The sequence below is a fragment of the Mastacembelus armatus genome, chromosome 16, assembly GCF_900324485.2.
Source record: "Mastacembelus armatus chromosome 16, fMasArm1.2, whole genome shotgun sequence".
Classification (NCBI taxonomy): Eukaryota; Metazoa; Chordata; class Actinopteri; order Synbranchiformes; family Mastacembelidae; genus Mastacembelus; species Mastacembelus armatus.
In genome coordinates this window covers 20511715-20536176 of record NC_046648.1, presented here as the reverse complement: position 1 = coordinate 20536176, position 24462 = coordinate 20511715, and the positions used below count along the sequence as shown (strand labels likewise).

General features: G+C 39.1%; 2 protein-coding genes across 3 annotated transcripts; both read left to right on the top strand.

The window, feature by feature from the left end:
• The first annotated feature begins 414 nt into the window (after positions 1-414).
• usf2l (upstream transcription factor 2, c-fos interacting-like) lies at positions 415-12853 on the top strand. 2 transcript variants are annotated; one of them, XM_026316903.2, is made up of 11 exons: positions 416-846; positions 1283-1323; positions 1533-1639; positions 3218-3334; positions 4041-4194; positions 6078-6171; positions 7684-7722; positions 9587-9645; positions 9980-10074; positions 10180-10308; positions 11199-12853. In XM_026316903.2, the coding sequence occupies exons 1-11, from the start codon at positions 812-814 to the stop codon at positions 11286-11288; spliced, it is 960 nt and encodes a 319-aa protein (XP_026172688.1). In that variant the 5' UTR covers positions 416-811; the 3' UTR covers positions 11289-12853. The 2 variants fall into 2 exon arrangements, with proteins under 2 accessions (XP_026172690.1, XP_026172688.1); XM_026316905.2 differs by lacking the exon at positions 7684-7722 and having other exon boundaries at positions 415-846.
• Positions 12854-18548: 5695 nt separating this feature from the next.
• On the top strand, positions 18549-19605 carry hamp (hepcidin antimicrobial peptide). Its single transcript, XM_026316931.1, has 3 exons — positions 18549-18861; positions 18961-19038; positions 19201-19605. Exons 1-3 carry the CDS (start codon positions 18775-18777, stop codon positions 19303-19305), a joined length of 270 nt encoding a protein of 89 aa, XP_026172716.1. The 5' UTR covers positions 18549-18774; the 3' UTR covers positions 19306-19605.
• The last annotated feature ends 4857 nt before the right edge of the window (positions 19606-24462 follow it).

The window sequence follows — 24462 nt, the reverse complement described above, 5'->3', positions numbered from 1 at the left end:
GATGAAGGATCTCCTGTATCATTCAGTCCTGCAGCACAGAGGTCTTCTCTGCTCCATCAGGACGCTGTGAAGGGGATGATAAGTGTATTCCAGGATGGCTTCTATCGTTTTCTGTGTGAATCTCTCTACCACAGCCCCCTGCTGCCCCAATGAGTCCAACCTCATTCCAGTCAGTGAACCAGTATTTTGTCCAGCCTGCTTTATGCTGCCCCCGCAGCAGACTGCAGCATAATAACAACCAACCCTTTTTTTTTACATCAGTGTTAAGTGACCAGTCCAACTTAAGTTTTAATAACAACAGTTGTCCAGGTGTACACCTATATATTTGTAGGCTGGCGCCACTTCAGGGTCTGCACCACAGATGTTGACTGGATAAGGAGGGGGCTTAGACCTTCATTGGCGTTTGAGGTGTTCAGTAAGAGGCGGTTTTTGTCACTGAAGGATTTTATGATACTATGCTAACCAAGACTATTAAACCACTTTTAATTCTATCCATCTAGTTCCTGCTCTCAGGGCTTTAACAGATAATCCACTTTTGTTTCTAGTTTAGATCGTTCTATTGTGATCGCAGATACAAATCCAGCTTGTTATGTTTCACAGTGTTGTGGTGACAGTGAGCTGCAAATCTTCCAGCCCGCAGAGTCACCTCAGCTCACCCAGCGGCAGCAGCGGTCTCCATTTTAACGTCGACACCGAGCCATACCTCACGTGTCCTGGTCTGTCTCTCTCACATGACCCGAGTGTTTGTTCCCGTGATCAGCACTTCCATCTCCGTGTGTGACACCGAATATCACTTTTTATTGCGACCCTGATGGATATGCTCGAACAGAGTCTGGACAACTCAAGGTAACCGAGAGTCGGTCAAAATGGCTGAGACAAGCTAGCTACAACATGCTATTTCAGATAGCTAGTTTACGACGCTATCCGGGGCCTGACCTAAAAACTGTGGTCACAACAAATATATTCTAAACACCCGACTTTAGTTAGGTAGAGAAGTGGAAGAGCTTACTAACAGGATGGCGGGGTATGTTCTATCACAGACAGTTCAGCCGTGAAAGACATGGTAATAAACAGCTAAGTTAGCTTAAAGCTCGCTGTATAACACAGTAGGTAACAGTAGCAGTGTTATCTTTTACTTTGTGCTGTTGTTTATCTGGCTTCTTGCACAAGTTTACCCACCAGCTGACTAACTTAAAGGCAAAGTTATAATTATTGAAGTCAGAATATTAGCTAGCGTTAGCTGCTGTCATGGTTTTTACTTGTTTGTATATTGGGTTTGCAGCCAAGAAAAGCAAAAAGAAGAAGTTGTCCAGACATCTGAAGGTATGCTTTTGTTTATTAAACTGTCATTGACAACATCTGGCACATGCACAGAAGAATTTGTATTATAACTTACCCAAAGCACATAATACTTACCTATAACACATAACACAACTACTTGATCAGATGAATAATACGTATAACTTTGACATTAATTTGCCTACATATTGTTTCCTGCCTGGGTTTTTCCTTGTGTCTGCTTTCCACCTGAGACGGAACAGGAGAAGAGCAGACAGCTGTTACAATAGCCAGTGTTCAGCAGGCTGCAGCATTTGGTGACCATAACATACAGTATCAATTCCGCACTGAGGCTGGACAGGTAAGTAATTAATGGAGGGAACTGTGACACGACTTTTAATTGTTTTTGTTTTTTTTGTTTTTTCCACAGAACAACTATAATAACAATAAGGGCAGCATAGTGATTTAGTGGTTAGCACTGTTGCCTCACAGCAAGAAGGTTCCTGGTTTGAAACCCAGCAGGGGCCTTTCTGTGTGCAGTTTGCATGTTCTCCCTGTGCTTGCATGGGTTTTCTCTGGGTACTTCAGTTTCCTCCCACAGTCCAAAAACATGTATGTCAGCTTGATTGTTGACTCTAAATTGCCCATAGGACTCAGTGTTTGTTTGTCTCTATGTGGCCCTGTGATGGACTGGTGACCTGTACAGGGTGTACCCCTGCCTTTCACCCAAAGAGAGCTGGGATAGGCTCCATCAGATCCCTGTGACCCTAATACGTGGGTATAGATAATGAATGGATGGAAACTGCAATATGTGACTGTAGTTTTAGGGTAAGATTTCCTCTGCTTAGTTATAGTAGTTATAGCTTACTACATTACCGCACACTGTACATGCCAGAATTACTTCATTTGTCAGGTTAAATAAATGTCTGAGGCATGTTTGTGAAGTGACATAACTAGGAAGTGACAGAGGAGCAAATTACATACTGGTAAATGTGGTTTAAAGGATTTGGTCACATGCAAAAAGCAACATGACAGTGGGAGAGAATATAATTGTCACTAAATTACTGTTGACACAAGGATGTATTCATTATTTAGATTTAGATTCAGGATTTGTCATACAGTGTTTGGTCTTAGACAGATTACATGATAGCTGCTCTCACCAACAGTCCTGGCTGTGTAATGTTGTGTGTTTTTTTTTTTTTTTTTCTCTGACTGCTTTAGCACCCAAAACAAGTCAGGAGGTTACCAGGCTTTAAATTGCCTGAAGGTATAAATGTGTTGGGTAGTTTTTCTTCTCCCATGATTGACTGATGACCTGTGTCAAGAATGTCTCCTTACCATTCACTGTTATAGTGTCCACTCTAGTGATGGTCAGTGATGAACAATTGGAGACTGATGCAAATAAATAAATTAGAAAAAGTACTGTGACATTCAAGTTGGTGTATCCTAATTTGGATGATTTACACTAGAGGGAATAAAGTCAGCGATCCATGTGGCTCATTTGGCGTAAACAGGGCTAATGTGAGCGATCATGTGATTCCAGTCTGGTCCAGGATTGGCACGGGGCTGCTGTCACATGTCAGTCAGGAGGAGAATCAGATGATGGAGGGATACAAATACTGAGTTGTGGAGCAAACAAGTTCATTTTCTTGAATTGTTTTACAATTTAATCAGGCACATTCTGAAGCAGAGGCATTTTGTGTAGGAGGGTGAGCTCCATGCCCGGCAGAAATTAGGTCTGTAGTGTCAGATTCTAAACTCAGCTGAACTGAAGCAGTACAATATGATAAACAAATCTACAACTCAGGTAAGGGTTTGATTTGTGCACCATACACCTGCCACTAACCATAATTTATTATAATCACCTGTGGCCATAGTACAGTGTATAAATATCTGGTTGTTTTTCCTCTCATTCTCTTTTTCTCGTTCCACCCTGCAGGTGACGTATCGTGTTGTTCAGGTGACTGACCAGCACCTTGAAGGACGAGACGATGGGGGAGGCGCAGTAAGTGTCGTCTCAACAGCCTTCACTGGGGCTCCTCAGGCTGTGGCTCAGGTACTGCAACCTCCACTTCTTATTGAAAGATTACTACTGCTAAAATTTGCTTAAGACTAACAGATTCCTTTATCCACATCTTAAAGGAAAATGCTGGTGCATTATTTTTTCTAACTATCTCCCTGTAGACACTAAAAGCAGCAATTATTTTTTCCTACTAATAAGTAGTGGTTCTGCTGTAAAACTCCAATTCTGCTAAAATACTACAAAACACACATTAAAGACTTTCCTTCATTGTGCTTAAAATTGCGACTGTAGGTGATTTCTGGGAGCTTGTCAAACTACCAAAGCAATATAAACATTGAAGGATGTGCTCAAGTATGACATCTGTTCAACACAGAGCTGCTCCCAGAGATTAAAAATGCAGTTACAGATTTGTTTCGGAATAAGGTACAATGGCAGTATTCATAGCCGAATTCACAAACATGTTTTGGACAATATCAATCACTTATCCTTGTAAGAGCTGACTAAATTTGTGGTATATTGATGGCTTTTCCGACCTTACTGTTGTCTCTGCTAACAAGATCCCTGCGACTTCTTTTCCCCTTCTTTTTCCCAGCTGTCAAACTGCACCATGTCTTGCTTGGGGGTCTAGAGGGGATACCAGTATTGAGTCTGACAGAGACTGAGGTGTACATTTACCTGCTGTGACTGCTCCTTCGCCACTTGTTCAAACTCTCCTCTGTCTCTCTCTTATCTGTCACAGGCTGTGATCCAAAACCCTTTCAGTAATGGAGGAAGCCCAGCAGGAGAGGCAGTGGGAGGGGAGACACGCTTTGCTTACTTCCCTGCAACAGCGGTGAGCGACGGGACTGTGTCAGTGCAGGCCACTGCGGACCCCGCACTCACCCAGGCAGGGGGTGAGTCAGTTCTCATACTTAATTTGGGTTGAAGCTTACACAGTGCTGCAGGGCTAATGTTGCCATTATTTTCAATGACAAATTGGAGTGTATTGCGGAGTACCATACAGAGAGAACCATAGCCCTTTTTGAGTAGTTCCAAATGAACCATGATCCCCACAGTGTTTGATAATGAAGTCATCAAAAAACTAGGACCACACAAAGCACTTTAGATTTAAATTATGTTCTGGTTTTTGCTGAATACTGTGATTGAAATATGATTTGTGATGCAGAGGGACAAAGAATATCCCAGCGCATCAGCATTTTTGAAAAATGTTTGTCGAAGGTATAATGAAGCTGCTTATTAAAGCATTGATCACTTTCAAAAAATTAAAAAATACAGCAATAAATTTTGTTCACTGTCAGAATTCCTGCTCTTTAATGTGTCAGAAACATTTGGTCTTAGTTAAAAAACAGTTGATAGATCACACTAGTCAGATTTTATCAGAGGTAAAAATGAAATTAGTTATGCTGATGGTGGTGATCCAGAAGAGAGTGGTCAAAGTGTCACCTATTGAAGGTTGATGTCTTCTGCTTTTAGTGAGGGTGGTAAGGGTTTGTTTGAGCTGTAGAAAAGGATGTAGCCTTTGGGCTCTGTTATACACAACCACCATTTGCTTGTTCTGTATTATTCAGCCAGAAATTATGTTTTGTTTTGGTTTTGTTGTGTGTCCCTGGTGATACCACAGGAGGGGAAGAAGACCATGAGGTTTCCGTGCTGTGGGTAACAGAGCCAGAACTTTGCAGGAGGAAGAGAGCTGCGGTCTTTCTCCTGTGTGACCCTGAGACAGTTTAAGCAGGCATGACATACTGACTGAGGAGTGCACTCTAGGGTGTAGGTGGAGAGTGCTTTACAAGCTGCCATCTCTTAAGAGCTGAGGGACAGTGGAGGACAGTGCAATAAACCACATCCTGCCAGGGCTGAATCCCAGGGTGGGAGGTGCTTGACCTGCCTGTTGTGTTAGAGTGTGTAGTCCCTGACATTTTTAGTTCAGTTTTTTTGTCACCAAAAAAATAATGTTATCATGAATCAAAATGTTTTTGTGTTTCTTTTGTGTCGAGAGACATTAAGCTGGTATTTTAGTAAATGAGCAAGGAAAATGCAAAGAACAAAATAGAGCGAAATTGTCAGAATGGTCTGGATCCTATATCATATACTTCTTGGAAAAGTGGTAAACTAAACTGTTTGGACTAAAAAGTGCTTTTTTATATTTATATTTTCACCAAGAGTCTGGGAAGATATCTGTAAATAAATAGATATAATTCAGATATTTATCCTGTATTTTTTATATTTCCTTTTTGGAATAATATCATCTGAAAAAAAAGAATGTCTTTATGTTTTGTGACAGTGTCAAGGAGTTACATGTCCTGTTAGTCAGTGTGACTGGGTACGTTTCTGTCTGTAAGGAGCTTTATTTTTAGGATGGTGTATTCTGTCTGAACTGACAATAAATAGTGTTGTTGAATTTTTGTCTGGGTATGCCTGGTTGGCCATCTGGCCGACCTGCAGGAACAAGATGAGGAGTTTGTATCCTACAGGCCTCGTAGCTGTGCTGAAGTGGAGTATGTGCATTTTTCTCTCAAAATGATAGTTTGTTTTCTTTGGAATGTTTTCTGGCTCAAGGAGTCTTAACTGCCGTTCTGACCACATGGTGATTGTACATGAGTGCTTCGTACAGTGTAAAAGTTGTGTGTGTGTGTGTCTGCCCATTTGGCTTTGGGGCTTGATGAGGTGTTTTTTTTCTCTTTTTTTGAAATGTTTCTTCCAAGCAACAAGAGGTAGTCTTTCATGCCCTTCTGTCTTTTTTCTTATTGCTAACTAATAACTTCCATTCCTTCCACAGCTACAGGTCAGTTTTATGTGATGATGACCCCCCCTGATGTCATTCAGACAGGCACACCACGAACCATTGCCCCACGCACACAGCCCTATCCAGCGTAAGTATGAGTTGAGGTTTGGAAAAAAGGAGACAGCAGTGATCTTGACTGAAACACAAGTATTTGTGAAAACAAACTAATTTCTGATCAATTCTTGTAAAATTCTTTATTGTTATTATCATTGTGAATGCTACTTGAAGTAGGTTGTTTGGTGACTTAACATCTATGCTTTTAATTGCATAGTTTAGTTTGAAGATTAGTTTTGTTTTGAGTTTAAAAGTTTGGCTGAATGTTTTTTAATGTTCGTTGTCCATAACCATTCACAACTATGATTTAACCCTAATTAATTTCAATTAAGATATTTTCATCATTTAATGCAGTGCAGCATGGCTCTGCTCCTGTGGTGCTTCTGAACAGATCTGCACAGTGGCTTTGGGGAACCCCATCAGGGTTTTGTTTGATTGGATATTGTAATGATATATAGTTATCAAACAAATTCCATCTATTTGAATTACCATAATGCTATTGTATTTTTCTTGCACTCCAGACTGTGGTTCCACCCAGGGAGTCTTCCTTATCTCCCTCCTGAGTTTGCATTGAAGGTTGAGTTCATATGAAGGATCTTTATTTAAGCATACTCTGGTTGGCCTGTTTTCTTTTCTCCTCCAAAATTTTATGTTTATCTATAAAGTTCACAACATGCGTCATTATAATCATGCATAAAAAAGGCATCCATCCTAGACTCCATCCAACTGTTAGCCACATGCTGGTGATTGTTGTTATTAACATAAGCAGCAGGCTCACCTGAGCAAAGACAAATTGATTTGTTGTTTTAATTGCACAGTGCCAGCTAATTCTGGCCTACCACAGATAGTTCTTCAGAAAAAAATAATTCCAACATGCTTTTTTTTTTATTTTTAGTGTGCGCTTGTGTGCCAGAAATGCACTGCTACATGGGCGCTAATGCTAATTTGCAAGTTTCTTAGATGTCAAGTAGTTTATGTTGTATTTGTTTTGTAAAAGCAAAGAGAACTACTTTCTTATTTGATCACCACTAATGAATACTCAAACAAATGTTCTTAATTTTCTTACTTGACCTCACACTTGTGCGATTGACTGCATTATCGTCTTTAGCCAGCGCATCTATATGGAGTGACTTTCAGTTGTAGTTGTACATGAGGACACCCTTCACTGCCTTTCATTTAATGCTTGTCAGTATACAGTACATGAAGAAGTACATCTCTGTTATTTTAAAGAATTTTAGATTTCTCAGAGCTTTGAGCCCCTTTGTTGTGGGCAGCATTATGGGGACTTTTAGATCCAACGTGGCAGTAGTCCTGCCATTTTTGATGTTGCTTGATGTTTACAGTGGACAGCAGGCTGCTAAAGCTTTGTTCCAGTTTATGTCTGTATTTATACGTATACAAAGTGAATTGTTTTTTCATCTCTCAGAATCCCTATCTGGAGTATGTTTGTTTCTATTTATTTCCTTTTACATGAATAATTTATGATTTTGACTCATGACGTGAGCAAACTGAATGAAAGCTTCCCAACCCTGTCTGCCGTTCGCAGAGATGAAAACGAGCTGCTGCAACATGAAGGTTTAAACTGGTGAGGACAGTTTCCACATTTCTCCCACACTCCTTTTACAGCCAATGAACTAATCAAATTAGATCACGAGAAGAGAGATGCACACAAACCTCCACCCTCCTCTTCTCGCTGCCCATCCCTTTCCATAAGTCCCCAGTGATTCTTCTTGCTCTGGATGTGTGAGACACAGATGTAGCTTTTCTTAAGTACTGACCCTTATCTATTGTTAGTTGTGCTTGTGGCAAATGTATTTTTCCATTAGGACTTAGAAATTGGGTCATTGTAGTCCATCTGGAAACAAATGCCTCACTCCACACTTTTATTTTAGTATCATTTTCAGTGTGTCCTTTCAAGTAGCTGCTTTAGCTATGTTCTTATTTAGCCTGGTGTGGAATAGGTTATTGGTTTACATATATATATGGGCAGGTTTTTAGGTTTTATTGATATGACAGTAATACCAGGACAAATCAAGCCAATGAAAGTTGTGTGTTGTCTCTATTCTGGGTAATTGTGTAGTGGTCAGTTCAGGGTCACTATGAATAATCATTTTATATCATCCTGGCAGACACTATCAAGCCCAAGATGACATTCTTTGTATCTGTACAACCACTTCACTGACGTTATTCATGCCCTAGCTTGGTGTCATAGTGTAGCCTAATGATAGGGGAACACACAGAAGGAGTGAAAATTGCATTTTTCTTTCAAGAATCAATATAAGATTGTCCAAATGCAGTCCTCTAATGCATTCATGCTTCAGATTATGTGGATAAAGTGCTTTAGCAGTAGGATTTTGCTCTGCTAATTTTCTGAATGTCTGGATGGCAACAGTAACTCCCAGGAGCACTTAGATGAAGTGTGCCTCTCCAAGTTGTGAAATGGGTAAAAAAACAGACATTTCTCTAGGCCTGAACATTTATTTATTCATCCACATTTTTTACAAGTGTACTGTTGGGATGAATCTATTGTACAGCTGAAATCCCATTAAGATGAGCTGAGATACAAGAGAGACTGCAGTTAGTTTAGCTGACTATCTCCAACAGTGATATTAACAGTCAGGTTGTGTTGATGGGTCCCAAATTCACTGCCGTAGAAAGAAGATGTGTCATAGAGGGACTGACAAGAAGCAAGAATGACCTTATAGGATGTTCAATAACTTCATACCAGCAGGCACAAATACAGTAAACGGTAGTGTCATTAATTTTCCTTTGCGAGGAAATTATTTTTGGCACTGTGCTTTCACATGGTTGTTGATTCATTTTAAATAGGGTAAGTTAAGTATTTTCATTTTCATTAGTGAAACAGAACCATGGATGATGTACAGGAGGCCCCCTATGTGATTATGTATGAGTGTGATATTAGCCTTTTTATGCAGTGGTGGGTGGTTGGATAAGTCTCTCTGTCACGTCTCAGGGACTTAATTAACAGAATACCTAAGGGAAGACACAGACAAGAGACAGTGTCATTAGCCGTACACCCAACTTCCAATAGACAGCATCTGGTTTTCTACAGTGTTGTAATTTTACAGCATAATAAAGTAGCACACTCCCTCTGAGCCACACCTAAGAGGACAGCCAACAAGAATAAAAAGGTTAGATGGGTCTTAGTGTTCCAGACAAAGCAGCCCAGCTCCAAGCCACCAGGGCTGTCAGGACCAAATGTGCAGCCTCATATAGATGTGCATCTTTCAGTGTTTCTACAAAAATAGCACATTGGTAGTGGCAATGGCTGTGGTTACAAACAGCTTGAATGCAAAGATAACAGTGAAGAACTGCTTTTAATAGGCACAGGATTAGGAGAATTCAAATTAGATTTGTGCCTGATTGTATACTAGTCAGAGATGGAAGATACTGCGGTATATGAAAAGTGTTCTATTTCCTGTCTGCAGGAAAATGGATGGACCACGAGCACCAAGAGATGAAAGGAGAAGAGCGCAACATAATGAAGGTGGGTAATTAGTTATGATTGTAACCTTCGTCAGACAGTGAAATACAATGTAGTATGATACAGAGCCAAAACAGAGCATTTCCGTTGAAAGAAAATTACCAAGCACTGTCAAAATATTCTATTAAGAATAGATAACAAAATATGTTTTGGACTGGCCACTAGAGGTAACTGTTGAGCTGTCAAATTCAGGCAGTATTTGGTGCCTAGAGTAACTGAAATGACAAGATCTAGGAACTGATAACGTGAAGTAAAAACCTTCATATCTCAGTATAACAAATGCAATAAATCAGGAACTGATGCTTAAACCTGTTTGGATTTTATAACATTAATTCAGTTGAAAGGCGGAGACGAGACAAGATCAACAACTGGATTGTCACACTTTCCAAGATCATCCCAGACTGCAGTATGGACAGCACCAAGACTGGAGCGGTAAGCAACGCTTTTCTTGATTCTACACTGCTGCTACTATTTTAATGGTGTTTCTGCTTTACATTTTTACCTTTCAGCTGTGAGATGACATCTCTCTTTCTCTAGAGCAAAGGAGGCATCCTGTCAAAGGCGTGTGACTACATCCGTGAGTTGAGGCAAAGCAACCAGCGACTGCAGGAAAGTCTGAAGGAAGTGGAGAGGATACAAGTGGACAATGAGTTGTGCAGGCAGCAGGTCTGTATATCAGTCTTAACTGTAGCCTACAGATACTGGCATCAAGTGATGCTTTCATGACTTCAGTAATGGGTAGAGAAGGTCTATGAATGATAATGTCTAAATCTTCCTTTGAGGTGTTTGGGTGTAGCAGATAAGTAAACCTGCAGCCATATAAAATGAGGCAGCCATAGTGAGCTGCATATGTGCCTGTGAAGATTGTCACTGCACTGAATAGATTAATTTGCTTTGGAGTGCATTGCAACATCCTTTCACTTAACTCTCAGCAGCATGAAATCCACCTAGCCCCATATGTATCTTCATTTCTCCAAAACAAATCCCCTGAGACTGCAGCCTATATAGCTGATCATCACAGCCTGACAGAGGATCAGAGAGTTTGCACTCATATAAGGAGAAGTGTTACCTGAAATCAATGCTTTGAGAGACTGTGGGAATAATATACACAGGGGTTGTGTGAGAACTAACAGCATGCTAATGCTCAAAGTATTGTGAAATCTTGCAGCTCTGAGCATGCCACGTCTCCCCACTGAATCCCAGGCCTCTGGATTCTCTGCAATATGTTCTGACTCTTATGCTCAATGCTCAGTATCCTCTCTTTAGTTCCTCAGTGGGGAGGCAGTGAATATAGGATGCACCCTAGGGAAATATAGCAAAGATGACATACCTCAAGATTTGATAATCCAGTTGGTTGTGGACAAGGATGTCTTTGAAAAGGGCTGCACACACTCCTCTTTAATCCCAGGGATTACATAGCCTTCTGTGTACATTACTCGCAGCTAGCACTCACACAAATGAAAAAGTTTGGTCTGTAAACTTAGAGCTGTATTTGGTGGTTACAGGGATAGAGGTGTTGATAATGACATTAGATTTTTTTGGTCTTTGTTCATAAGATTGAAGAGCTGAAGAATGAGAATGCTTTACTCCGAGCGCAACTCCAGCAGCACGGCATTGAGATGGTTGGAGAAACACCACCGCAGTGAAGCTGGGACAAAAAGAACAGGCTGGAGAACCAGAAATCTGCCATATAACTAATGCAGTGGAAAAGAAGACAAGATGGTGAAAAAATGACTTGTGAAAAATTACTTTCTTTTTATCAAATTCATCCTTTCCTGGGTTCCCAGTTTGCGAACCCTTCAATGTCCTATTGTGGCTGTACTTGACTGTTCCAGTCCTATTGAGATAACCACCCGTTACAACTCAGTAGAAATGTGCTCCAAGAAATGAGGCCCACTCAACACCATCAGAGTGCTTTAGTAGGACTAGCTATGAAAGAGAACCTCTGCTGAGCTCCTCCATTGTTTTGTATTTATGTAGCCTCACTCATGGACTGTGATACTTGTCATTTTGTTACCTGTCTATATGATTCCCCCAGATATTGTTTGACTTAGTTCCTGCTTTTATTCTGTGTTTTTGAGTTCTGTATTAATATGTTGTTCTTAGCTGTTTTAATTTATTAGTCTGCTTGCTGACTGAAGCCTTGATGGAGACTAGTTACACTGAAACTCCTGTACCCTGGAGAAACATAATGAATTTTAATTGAAAAAACATCAAAGTGTGCAAAACATTATGAGTCTACTGACAGAAATAATGTGACACACAGAGGTTACCTAGTCCCAAAGACAAACAAGCTTCGCTGGCCTGTGCTTCTGGGCTGATTTATGTAAATTTGACTTCTCATGTTTTAATACAGATGTTACAGAATGTTAGAGCAGATTATCTCTGGGAGTCCACAATCAATAACTCATTAACTTCATGCTGGCCCTTTGTCATAACAATTACTATGAATTGTGTGCAATGTTGAAGCTTGATTTGGAGAAAAAAGTAGTGAACTTGAATTGTTGGGCATTTGCTTAACCAGAAAAATAACTCAAAGTCAACAAAATCACACATAAAGATCCAGCTGCTTAAATGCTGTTCAATTACAAATTGAAATTTAGACAAACCCAGTGACCTGGACTGCAAACTGGACAGGAGTGCAATGCAAATTCCAGCTTTTGCCAAACTATACATTATATAGGTACAGTGGTTTTTATTTTCAATTTATCTTTATGTGGGATTTACTGGTGTCTTAGTATGTATAAGAATAATCCCCATGTATTTCATTTCAAGATGTTTGCTCTATTTTTGTATTGCAACACTTCAAATGGAGCTCAACGCACAAGGGTGGAGGCACCCTGGAGAGTGGTACTCAAACACTCTCTGCTCACTATGGAAAAGGAGAACACAGAACCTGTGTTGCTTAGTTGAGTACAACGCTCCATGAAAATGTGGAATAGTTGGAAAGTAGGAAACTTAGAAATTATCTCACATATTTCTCCACCCACTCAGGCAAACAATAAATAAATTGTAATTGGTTGTGTAAACAGCAAACGCCAATATTGCCATTGTTGATGATTTTGTGACTGAATATACATGGTGTGTTTTTGTTCCCCTTTGGGCTATGTAAGTGAAAGTGGAAGAGAGCTATTATGCTTCATAGCCGCTTATTAGAGCACTTCTGCTTGTATCAACAGCTCAGGATCCAGCAAAGCAAAACCAACATGCAGACCCCTGGCAAAATCAGGCAGACTATCAGACTCAGTAAGTTAACAGTGTGTGCTTTGGATGTTCTGTTCTGGTACTTCTGCTTCATTTAAACTTGACACGGATAGCACAAGTGTCTGATCTATCAAACGAGGCTCCTAGCCAAAGTCGAGTGATAGATGTTTTGCAGTCCAATTTTATACACCTCAGTGAGAGGAGAGCGAATGTGGAAAAAGTAAAAATGAATAATGCTTTGAAAGAAAGATGTTCACAAATGAAAGGTCATTCATGGCTAATTTTTTTTTTTTTTTTTTTTTTTGTTTTTGTTTTTTTTTTTTGTTTTGTTTTTTTAAATGGCAAAAGAAAGGAAATAAGACTCTCTGTAGCAGCCTCACTGTTCTCAGGTTAGATTGTAAGACATCTTTTCTAAGTAAAATGGTGTAAAATAAAACTTTCACTAGCTAATATCCTTGGTGGAGTTTGGTTGTGGCTCATTGTCCTTCTCCAGGTCTTTGGACAAATCAAAAAATATATACTTTATTGCTTGGATCAAGTTTTTAATACGTCACGTTTGTTATCAGGGTACTTGAAAAAGCTAACACATGCCTTTGTATTTTAAGACACTGGCTTCACTTTACATTGAAGCTAACAAATCCTAAACTGTGGAACAGTGTCTTGGTTATAGACAAGTCATTCATTAGGCCATGTCCAACACATGCTATTATATCTGATATTTAAAATGTTTAGTGGTTTTCTGCTACATATCTTACTATCTTTCCCAAAATTGGTGTATAAAATATTGAACCCCCTGCAAACCTGGCTTCAGTCTTAAAAATTTTTACAACTTTAAATATTCATGTTGAAGTTTGTCAAAAAATGTTCTTAGTTATTATTTAAAATTTAAGCTTTGAAGTGGGCATTGTAAAAGATAGGTTTTCAGACTGTATCTTGTAGGTATGGCCTTAGTGTCCAGATTTGTCCTACCATGTGAAAGCAGTGTGTCATTGACACAAAGTTAATGGGTGGTACACGTCTACTCTGAGGGGCATGAAAATTTTGAAGGCGTTTTCACCCATAGATGGCCCTACAGCAGCATGGTAAAATGAATGGCCACAAACCAAAGACCCTGAATCTGACAATCTGTACAGAATCTGTCTTTCTAATATTTCCAGACAGGGTAATTATTCAAAAATCCAAAATTTAGATTTTCTCTAAATATCATCAGCCAATCAACTTTTTTAACTGCATACATTAGTATACAGAAATATCAAATTTAGAGGCTTTATGTCCTTGGAGGAAGTGTGCACCCTCTTCAGTTGATAAAATCAACACACTGGTAAAAGTGAAACCAGTAAGTAGTTGGAACACATAGAGGGCACCTTGGGTAAAAGAGATCAATGGTGGATAAAAGGCGCATCTAAGCCCTCAGTGAGATTGAGTTTGACACCACAGGTCTGAGGCATTTAAACAGTGTTCTGCTGTTCTTAAAGAGGGAGCAACCATTATTTAGATAATCTACTCCCAATACCAAGAGTATTTATAACTTGAAGAGTTGTTGCCTATCAATATTCAATGGACTAATGCCGTGTGTTAAATTTACCTTGGTTTGGTTCCCCTCCCGGATCCACAGGCATGTCAGCTGCCTTTCAAACGTACCCAGTTAACCAGGCAGGCAGGCGTCTGTGTGTCCCTGTCTCTGTTTGAAGTGCGTGCTCTCTGATCCCACGTTCTCTCTGATTAGGACATACATACTCGCCGTCTGTCTGTCTCCTTCTCTCACCCCAAACCTGTAAAAGCCTCCTGACCGTTCAGAGCTGAAATGAACTCGGGCTGGAAGGGAAATCAAAATGGCATACAGACAAGGGTTTCTCGTCTAACGATGTTACTTGCACCTCTCAGTGCAAAAAAACTTACTTACAATTAATTGATATATTAATTGGACGAGGAAATTGTCTCTACTTTGAGTGAAAAATTATTATTGCTGAATGTACTTTTAATGGACTGGTTGATGTCTAGTCCGTAAAGCTTCTACATTTTCCTGGAGGCTGCTTTATTTGAATTGGAAATTAAACAAATATATTTTTTTAATTACTGTGTTCAGGCATGTCCATAGAGTTGTCTGCCACTGAAGTCATGCTGTCCAGCACATTCTACTGAAAAAACACAGTTTTATGTACTGCAGGCTTGTCTTACCTTTGTGTTTTTTGAGCTCCAGGAGCACAGTGTCAGGAGCATGTATTGTCCACTGCCTGTTTCACATTCCCCCTCTTTCTCTGAGGTTGTTATTTGTTTGGCTGACAGAAAGAGTCTTATTCCATCTGACATACAATGCTCCTCATACCTTGTATACTACACTGACTCTCATCTTTCCACGGCCTACATTAATAACTACACAGCACCTGTCTTGCATAATAGTAGTATCAGCACAAAATGTATTCTGCTGTTGTCAAGAGATGAGGGATTTTTTTCTTTTCTTTTTTTCAGCCATGGTCTCAGATTCTACAGTATCTTAGGTACTGATCACTGACAGGACAATTCTGTCTCCTTTTTTTGATAGACATGTCAGACTCTACCTTAAAGGAGGAATATAATTTGGATTAATATAATATCACAGGGGGAAAACACAGGAAATATCAGTGTGTGTGAAATTATTTCTGATCATTTTGTGTAGTTCTGATCAAAAAGGTAATAATCAATGATTGATTCTCTGAGCAACAGCTAAATTAACACTAAAAAGTTAATAAGGACATAGAAAGATACAACTTTGCTGCAAGCAGTAAAAAACATCAACTAGAGCAGCATAAACCAAACTGAGATCCACTGTCTCAGATTCTTGTCATGGACACTGACCCAGAAATAAGCATGGTGGCTGAGTGGTTAGCACTGTTGCCTCAAAGCAAGAAGGCCACAGTTTAAAAAACTTTAATAAGCAAATCCTTTTAGCAGAAAACTACAGATGTGCTTCCACATTAGGATGATATATATGTCATATGTATTTTATTGCACAGGTCTTCCCTAAAACATCACTGAAACAAAATTGAGTTTTATAGAGAAAAACAAACCTATAGAAAAAACACAGTATAAATCTGCTTTAACATTCAGTCACTGCTTTTTTTTGTTTATTTGAAATCATGTACATTGTGCAAACACCCTTAGTAAGCATTTCTAACAGACAGCTTAAAATAGTCCAAATACTTTGCTTTTCCAGATTTTTTTGTATCTTTGTTCGTTTACTTATTTTTTAATGTTACTTTTTATTTAAGATTTTGACAGTAGAAAGATGGCAGGACACAGTGAAATGACACGTAACAAAGGTCACCTCGACAGTTCATGGTCAGCACATCATATTTATTTTAGAACGTTCACCAATGTGGTTCTTTTCTGATGTATTGTGTTTAATATGGTGAAGTGCTTTGAGGTTACTTTAATCGCCTTTATTTGTTTTTTGTACTGTATAGTTTTAGAAAATATTCTTTTACATGAATTTAGGATTGAGCCTGTTCAGTAACATTTTGGAAGTTCCAGTAAGTTGTTGTAACATGCCTCCCTTTCCACACAGACTGGGGAATTCCCTAGAGTCCCCACTGTCACAGTGCAGCGTAGTAACCCTTTAACGTGAGCTCTACATTGCCCCTGGAGTCTGAAGGTGACATTGCATTTGTCCAGGCCTGTGGCGGTCAGAAACAGTACATGATCATAATATGTTCTTATTTATTTATGTTTGTGACGTACCGACACTGGTTTATCTGTGGCCTAGTTCTGCCAGTTTGGCTGTGTTGGGGGCCACTGTTCCAGGGGTGAGTAGCATTTTGTGCCATGAGTTCACTACCAGAAAATCGTGTGATGGGAATTGAGTTTAATGTGTGGAATGTCTTACAACTCCTTATAAAGCGGGCAGGGACAGAGAGGAGAAGGGAAAAGGGGCGTAAACATGGACAGGGCCAGGAACACAGGATGATGGCGAAACAGGGACAAACAGGGGCAATGCCCTCAACCAGGAGAAAGAGGTAGCGTGGCGCCTGCTCGGGTGAATCTGTCCGCCCTGCTGGTGCCTGGCTTTGTTTGGCCAGAAGATTTCTACTGATAGCCTCAGTGGCTGTTAAGAGACATGCACGCTTAGGAAAACACAGGCCCAAATAAGCCATGCTTGGAAAACCCAGCTCTACACGCTCTCACTTTTTACTTTTAAACAATTTTTCATTTTTTGTTTTATTCTTGCATATGCTTTCACACTCATCTATTGTTGTATTTAGATTTCACATGAGCTGAATCGAGTGAATTTAGTGAAACGTGACAAATGAAACGATGTGTTGATCATGAATGGACATGATATATTAGTTCAGAAGGTGGACTCCAGCTGCCTCTCTGGCTCTGTTATACAGAACTTGCATAAAATAAAGCCTGTGTGATGCTCTCCCTTTATCTTTCAAAAACTATGAGTAGATTCCAACACATGTGGAACAAATCATGGTTGTATTTGTTGACACTGACTTTGTGGTCACCCAAAGCAAGCACGCAGGCCATCAGGGTTATCAGTGAACGAGACAGACTGACGCAGGGGTCCCGGAACATGTTTTTTCACTAACTGAGTCAGTACGGGCAATTTGGACTTTGAAGGACTTTCAGTTTGAGTTTTGTTCTTTCACTGAAATTGTTGGTTATGATTACATCATTGTCATTAAATGCATCCCATTTTAATTTCACACTGTTTAAAATATTAGATTGTATCAACAATTTGTTAACAGTGATATTTCCAGAAAATATTAGTGATATTTTAATGAAACGAAAGCAGCTGTTTGTCATATTGTTTTTTCATGTTAGGGTTTCATTAGATTAAGTAACAATACGTTGAATTACAAAAAACAATAGACTATCATGTACATACAGTCATGATACAGCATGCCATATATGTGATATCAGCGTTTTGTTGCAGGTTAAAACACCCAAAGCAATACAACTTTTTGTCCTGACTTAATAAACCTAATCAGATTACAATATATTCATTTTAACAAATGCATATTAAAACACCTTGACTCTTAAACAGAGGTTTTTAATCCTGGATACCGTTTCGTTGCTCTCACAGGGATTTAATTTAGTCCAACTGCAGGTTCCTGTGTATTATGCAAAAACGGAATGTGTTGGAAATGAAGGGCTAATTATTCCATTTGAGAGGTTGTAATTACATCCTTTAAACCGAGCAATGGCTATTCCAAAGTGGCTCCCTCTCCTCAGTGAAGGATTTCCCGGGTCGAAACAAGTGCAGCTCAGTCAGCCATGCAATAGATTGACCCATGCAGGCTTGGCCTTTGCTCTGGGAATCTCCAAAGCTCTCTTCCCATTTGTTCCAGGAAAAGTCACATTTACAAATATTAAGTACTGCATCAACACAAAATACAAAAAGCTCTTACACTATATTGTAAAAATGATGGTACCCAGAATCAGTGGTGTGTTCATGTGTGCAATTATGTATTCTATTTGCAGAAAGTAATTTAATTTAAATGTTCATAGTTGATTTAATTTTGCTGAACAGACAGTGGGGTTCACAATCAAAAATAGATCAGAGAACTTCCCCCAGTGATGCATTACTATGAAGAGGAGAAATGAGGAGTTCAAAACTTTCCCAGTGCAGTTAGGTAAGTGCTGTCAGGAATGGGCCGGCCCTCCTGCAGTGATGTGGCAACACTGAGCCAAAGGGTGTATAAATACCAGCAAGCCCTGCACATTTAAGCATCAGACAGCAGAGGGACTCAAGAAAGAGCTGACAAGGGTCACCGAAAGAGCTGAAGAAATTCACTTGCTCAGACAATCACCATCCATCACTGGAGCTGAAGAATAAGTTGAAGATATTGTGGTACTCTTTGGTGGCCTGACACCCATGAGAAAGAAGACCAATCAACTCTAATCTTAGGATTTAATAACTAAACCATTTAAACCTCTACTAAAATGAAGGCATTCAGCATTGCAGTTGCAGTGACACTCGTGCTCGCCTGTATTTACATTATGGAGAGCTCTGCTGTCCCATTCAAAGAGGTAAGAATTTGACTTAAACTCACTTTATTGCATATAACCTATAAATGCTTTGTCAACATGCAAAGATGTGGCTACTAAATGTGCATAATTCATTAACAGGTGCAAGAGCTGGAGGAGACAGGGAGCAATGACACTCCAGTTGCGGCACATCAAGAGATGTCAATGGAATCGTGGATGGTATGTTCAATTGACTGAATGAATTAAGCCAATTACTGTGAGCAAATTAAAATTTAAGTGGATGTGTTTTCCCCATGGAGTACCCTGGAGCTCTCTGCACACAAGGAGAGGATGAAATGTTGCAGATAAACACTTTGCTCATGTCTCTTGTCTTTCATAAAGATGCCGAATCACATCAGACAGAAGCGCCAGAGCCATCTCTCCTTGTGCCGCTGGTGTTGCAACTGCTGCAAGAGCAACACCTGTGGTCCCTGCTGTAAATTCTGAATCCGAGCAGTGTTGGAATGACTGCTAAATATTTATTATGCTTATTGTCTTACCCCAAGAAACCTTTTCCTAACCTCTCTCTCCATTGCTTTGTCTGTAACTGTTTTGTGTAAGTTTTAAGAGATATGATTCATGGAACACCACTGGAAAAAAAATAGGGGAAATATTTTGTATTTATTTTGTATGTTTGTAATGTGTTCAAACAGAAACTTTTTTTTGTAAGCTGAACAATAATCCACATGTGACAGTTTCTTTATAAAAATGAGATCTGTAATAAATGATACATATTTGAAGCTATTACCCAAATGTTTTTTTATTAAGAAAACAGCAGAAAAGAACTTAGATTCTTATCATAATCAGCTGAACCTCGCCTGCTGATAGATGTTTTCTACATTTTTATTGTGTATACTATTAGAGCAGAGACACCAATTCAGGATGTATGAAAGATGCTGGTGTCAATGGTCTACAGTGTACCAAAGTCTACAGTTTACCAATTTCAGCAGTGCACCTTCTGCTTGCTTAGCCATTTATTGAAGCCTCTACTGCTGAGAATAAAACAAAGATGTTCTTCTACCTCAGTCAGTATCATACCTAACTGACTGACTAATAAATCAAATGTGTCACGATATGTTTTCAGGACTCCCCAGAGGTTCCCCCTCTGGACTGATTTTTCAATTCAAAATTATTTCATTCATGCAGTGTACGATTTAACTGTATGAAGGTTCCTGACATAAATGGCTATTATGTAATTGTCCTTTTCAAAATGTGATCAGTGTGCTTGTGCATGTGAGTATATAAGTAGGTGCATATGTATGTCAAAACACAAAAAGTAGTGGGAGAAAACAGATGAACACCACATGCAGAAACTCAAGCTTCAGCTACAAGAAGTTCAAGCAGCATAACTGACCCAGGGGTGCCCAGATTTTTGGAGTTGTATAACCACTAAAGTGCTCCACACAGCCTTCGGCACTCAATCTGAATATTTTGCAGACTCATAATATCACACAATATATTTAATTTGTGATTATGGTCATATGGTCACAATGAGATGCTAAAAAATATGATTAAATGGCCTCAAATCTTAATGGCGTTCACTGACGTACATGAGATAGGGTATTAAATTTAAACAAATGGATTTAGTTGTGTCATTTGGAACAGCTATAGCACTATCAGCCAAATCTGCAGCTCCCCTCGGCTTTATGGGGCTTTGTAGCAGGTTTCAGTTCAGTGTAACTTTAAGCAAAAAAGCTCCAAAAAACCCATTTTGCAATACTATTTCAGAGCCGAATAGAAGACAGCCAAAGTTAGAGACTAGTATGTGAACACAGTGGAGTAGGTTTAACAAGTTACTGCATAAATATTCATAATGCTACTTTAAATGAATACGCCTAAATTTATACAAAAACACCATATGAAAGACAACACATGAAAATAGTTATGCTGACACACTTTTTAGTAGCAACTTTTTATTAGTCTTATAATTCTGTCACAGACCTTGAAACGGATGAACCAAATTTAAAAACGTGCTGTTTTGCTGCAGTACACCACAACAATGAGCCCACAACAGCAGCATCAAAGACAGTGCCAGAATAAATAAGCTCATAATTTGTGATAAGGTGTGACACAGGAAAGAAACTCATATTCAGTTCAAGCCACAAAGCACAGTGTTAAATGTTTTTTCTCCACAGCACATTATACAGAGCTTTCCTCTAAAAGTATTGTGGCTGAATACACAAACAGATATAGAGAGAAAGCATTCCAATCAGTCATTCTCATAACAAGCTTTGTAATCATTTTATAAATCGCCATGTCTTTTGTATATTGTCATGTCATCAAAAGTACCATGCACAGATTGCAGCTGACATCCTTCAACATGTATTATAGTCTAACAGCAGACATTAATTAGTGTTGACCTCACTCTTGCCACAAGGTGGATCCTTGTAAAAACAAAATATTTTACTATGTATACATGCATATACTATATACATAGAACATACATGAGTTAAATCCTATTCTATTCTAAACATTGTTTTATACAATGTTTAGATGACTCACTATAGTACTTACTAGCAGTTAAATAGGAAAATATATATATAAATACTACAGACAATTACATTAACATACCAATTTAAAAAATCCTTTTATATGGCCAGACACATTTCCAGTTTCCATTGGAAATGCTTTTCATTTATGCACCTGCTTAAATAAGAAAACCATAGGCATAAACATTACTCAAGCTTTGCACTGTACACACTTGGTTTATTTTAACCTAGAATTACGCTCTCATTATGAGTTACTGTAACCACACCTGGAGTTATTGTAGAAATCAACCTCTGAGTACAACAGCAACAGAGTTAAATAAACCTGTTTTCAATCCAATATGAAGTTTATCCAATAAACCTAATAAAGGGAGGACATAGCCTTTAATATGTCAAAAAAAAAAAGTCAAACAAAAAGTCACCCAAAGAAAATCAACATCACTGAAAGCAAATACAACCTCAATAAGAATTTTTAATGACACAGGATTGAATGTCATGGGCATAACAGGCACAATGATCCCTGTGTTGTCTCATTCTTGATAACTTAGCAGCCACACTCCAGACCAGATTGTTTATTGGATTTCATTCAAATTAAGGTTATCTCAAGGAATGTCTTAATGCATGCATGGAATTGCATGTTCTGGGATAAGGTTTGATGAAGGATCCACCTTGGGTCAAATGTTTCAGAGGAAGTTTGATTTGTGTAAGATCAGGCTCACAGCCAGCAGCAAACAGGGAGGTAGAATCAGACAGAGCAAACACTGGAGGACAGACATGAATGGCTCAACCAACGCACAGCATAAATGATCTGATGCAAGAACAAGGAAAACTCTGCTTCCTTATGTACCAGGGAGTTAATGAGTGAATGAGAAACAGCTGTGTGGTTGGAGGTTGTCAATCACAAAGGTGGTCAGGTGTCAGGTGAAACTCACTGATTGTGTTTAGTGGACAGGTAGGGCAAGACAGGAACTGTTAACAACCCACAAGGCAGGTACAACCACACTCAATATGTGAAGACACTGCCTCCCATTCACTTTCTGTGAGAACAAGTAAATCCCTCATCTAGAGCATGACAGGATCAAGGCTCCCAGTTCAGGGGCTATATCTTATGAAGTCAGAATTGATTACAACTTTTCACACAGTATTTTCTCAATTTCAGCCCTGGTGTAGAGAGACAGAGTTATCCCCCCGGGGTTTATCAGAGTGCTGTCCAGCTTAAATTGGTTTTGTCTGCGAACAGATTTGTTTTAATTATGCAGATTACAACCACCTGAATAATCTGTTGTACTATGTTTTCCACTCTGCTCTCTTGGGTGGTTGACAAATTATGACAAAAGGCATTTTTCAGTGCAGACATATTGATCATTTGACATAGCAGAAAAGCAGGGGTAACTGTGTGGTACTGGTTGCCATGACTTACTGGGACACTTAATGGGGCTGAGCCATTGTTAAAAAAGTTTGTTTCACCTGTGTCTGCTGTGAAAAAAGATCTCTAGGCCAGCTGGACAACATTTTGACTTGTCAGCATGACAAGGACAGGTGTTATTCATAAAGTTAACAATGACTGTTCTATTCTGGTGTGTCACTAAGCTATCACAATGTGACAGTGAGCCAAAATCTATGAGACTGTTTTTATTACATTGATTGGGAGCTTGTCAAATTTGTAAAGTTGGGAGATATCATGTGACATCACAGTATTTGGCAACTGCCTTCAAATGGGCCTCGGTGACTGGTAAATAAATACCAAGACATAATCAGTGAAACAAATACTGCAGTAATCAGCCCTAAACAGGTTTTTTCCTTCCTACTAGCTTGGATGCTCTTGGAGGTGTTGCATGACAAACTGAAATGACATTGTGGTATTTGCTATTTGTCCATCAGTGTGTTGAAATGATAAGATCAGAGCTCACACTGGAAACTGAAGCACTGTGGAAATTATGGCATCAAACTTGTTGGCTTCTTTCGGATAAGGTCAAAAAAGTACGTTTTCCAAAGTTTTCAGGAATATGACATTTTAGCTTGTGTTTGACATTCTGGTGAGTGTTTCTTAGCCAACTCCAGCTGCATGTGATGTCTGTTGTCAGTGGTAACTCAGACCGAACTAAAAGACCATTATCTGCTTCAGATTCTGTTTTACTCAGACACATTTTCTAGAATTAAATTCAGCCATATTTTACACTTGTGTTATTGCAGGCAGTAACTATTTATCATAATTTTGGGTTGTGCAGAGCAACCTTTGGGTACGCCACAGTGTGTGTGTGTGTGTGTGTGTGTGTGTGTGTGTGTGTGTTAGAGAAATGCTGTGATGACCTGAGGGCCTGGTGTGGTTTAAAAAGACAGGGATGGGAAGACCCTTCCACCTTTTGCACAGATTATTATGTGGTAGTTTTATGGATTTTTGCCCATCTATCTGCACCCACGAACCAATTACAATGACAAGGAAAACATTTTTTAGAATTTTTTTGCAAATATATTAAAAACAGAACCTGAAATCTCAAATTTACAAACATAATCATACTTGTTGCTGTGGCAGCTGCCTTGTGTTTGATTTAACTATCTCTGAGATGTGTTTACAACTTGATGGGGCAAAATGAATTGATTTAACATAGTTTAGATAGACACATACATAACATAATGTCCCACAATTCACACTAGATGTCAAGACATAAACCAGGCCATGAAGTCCAAGGAGTACCTACTGGAAGAAAAACCATGCAACAGCATTGTATCAATCAGAGGTCTTTATCACAGAGGGGCTACATGTAGATGGGATAAACTGCTCAAATTAAGCTGCACAAAGTGTTTAGACATGAACCAAAACATAAAGCTGTAAGTGATGCCAAAGTGGCTTCTCCAAATGAGAGTTTTTCAAATTTTATAAATTTGCAAAGATATCTACAAGCATGTTTTCACTTTGTAATTACAGAATATTGAATGTAGACTGATGGGCGACTAATGGGCTAAAATAGAAATATTGTGTCTAAAACCCAGGTATGTAAAGTGTAAAGTATTTATTCACTAACTCTCTTTGCATCTTTCAGTGATCACAGGTTTGCTAAAAGACAAGAGAGAACATGTTAATCGACACTGCAGCTGCTGAGAAACAAACTCACCCATC

Bases quoted from the DNA above. Each gene is read 5' to 3' on its own strand.
- usf2l (XM_026316903.2), top strand. From the start codon at position 812: ATGGATATGCTCGAACAGAGTCTGGACAACTCAAG. The intron at 1,640-3,217 runs GTAAGTAATTAA...TCCACCCTGCAG, and splicing joins TCCGCACTGAGGCTGGACAG to GTGACGTATCGTGTTGTTCA. The intron at 6,172-7,683 runs GTAAGTATGAGT...TGCCGTTCGCAG, and splicing joins CGCACACAGCCCTATCCAGC to AGATGAAAACGAGCTGCTGC.
- hamp (XM_026316931.1), top strand. From the start codon at position 18,775: ATGAAGGCATTCAGCATTGCAGTTGCAGTGACACTCGTGCTCGCCTGT. The intron at 18,862-18,960 runs GTAAGAATTTGA...ATTCATTAACAG, and splicing joins CTGCTGTCCCATTCAAAGAG to GTGCAAGAGCTGGAGGAGAC. The intron at 19,039-19,200 runs GTATGTTCAATT...TCTTTCATAAAG, and splicing joins TGTCAATGGAATCGTGGATG to ATGCCGAATCACATCAGACA.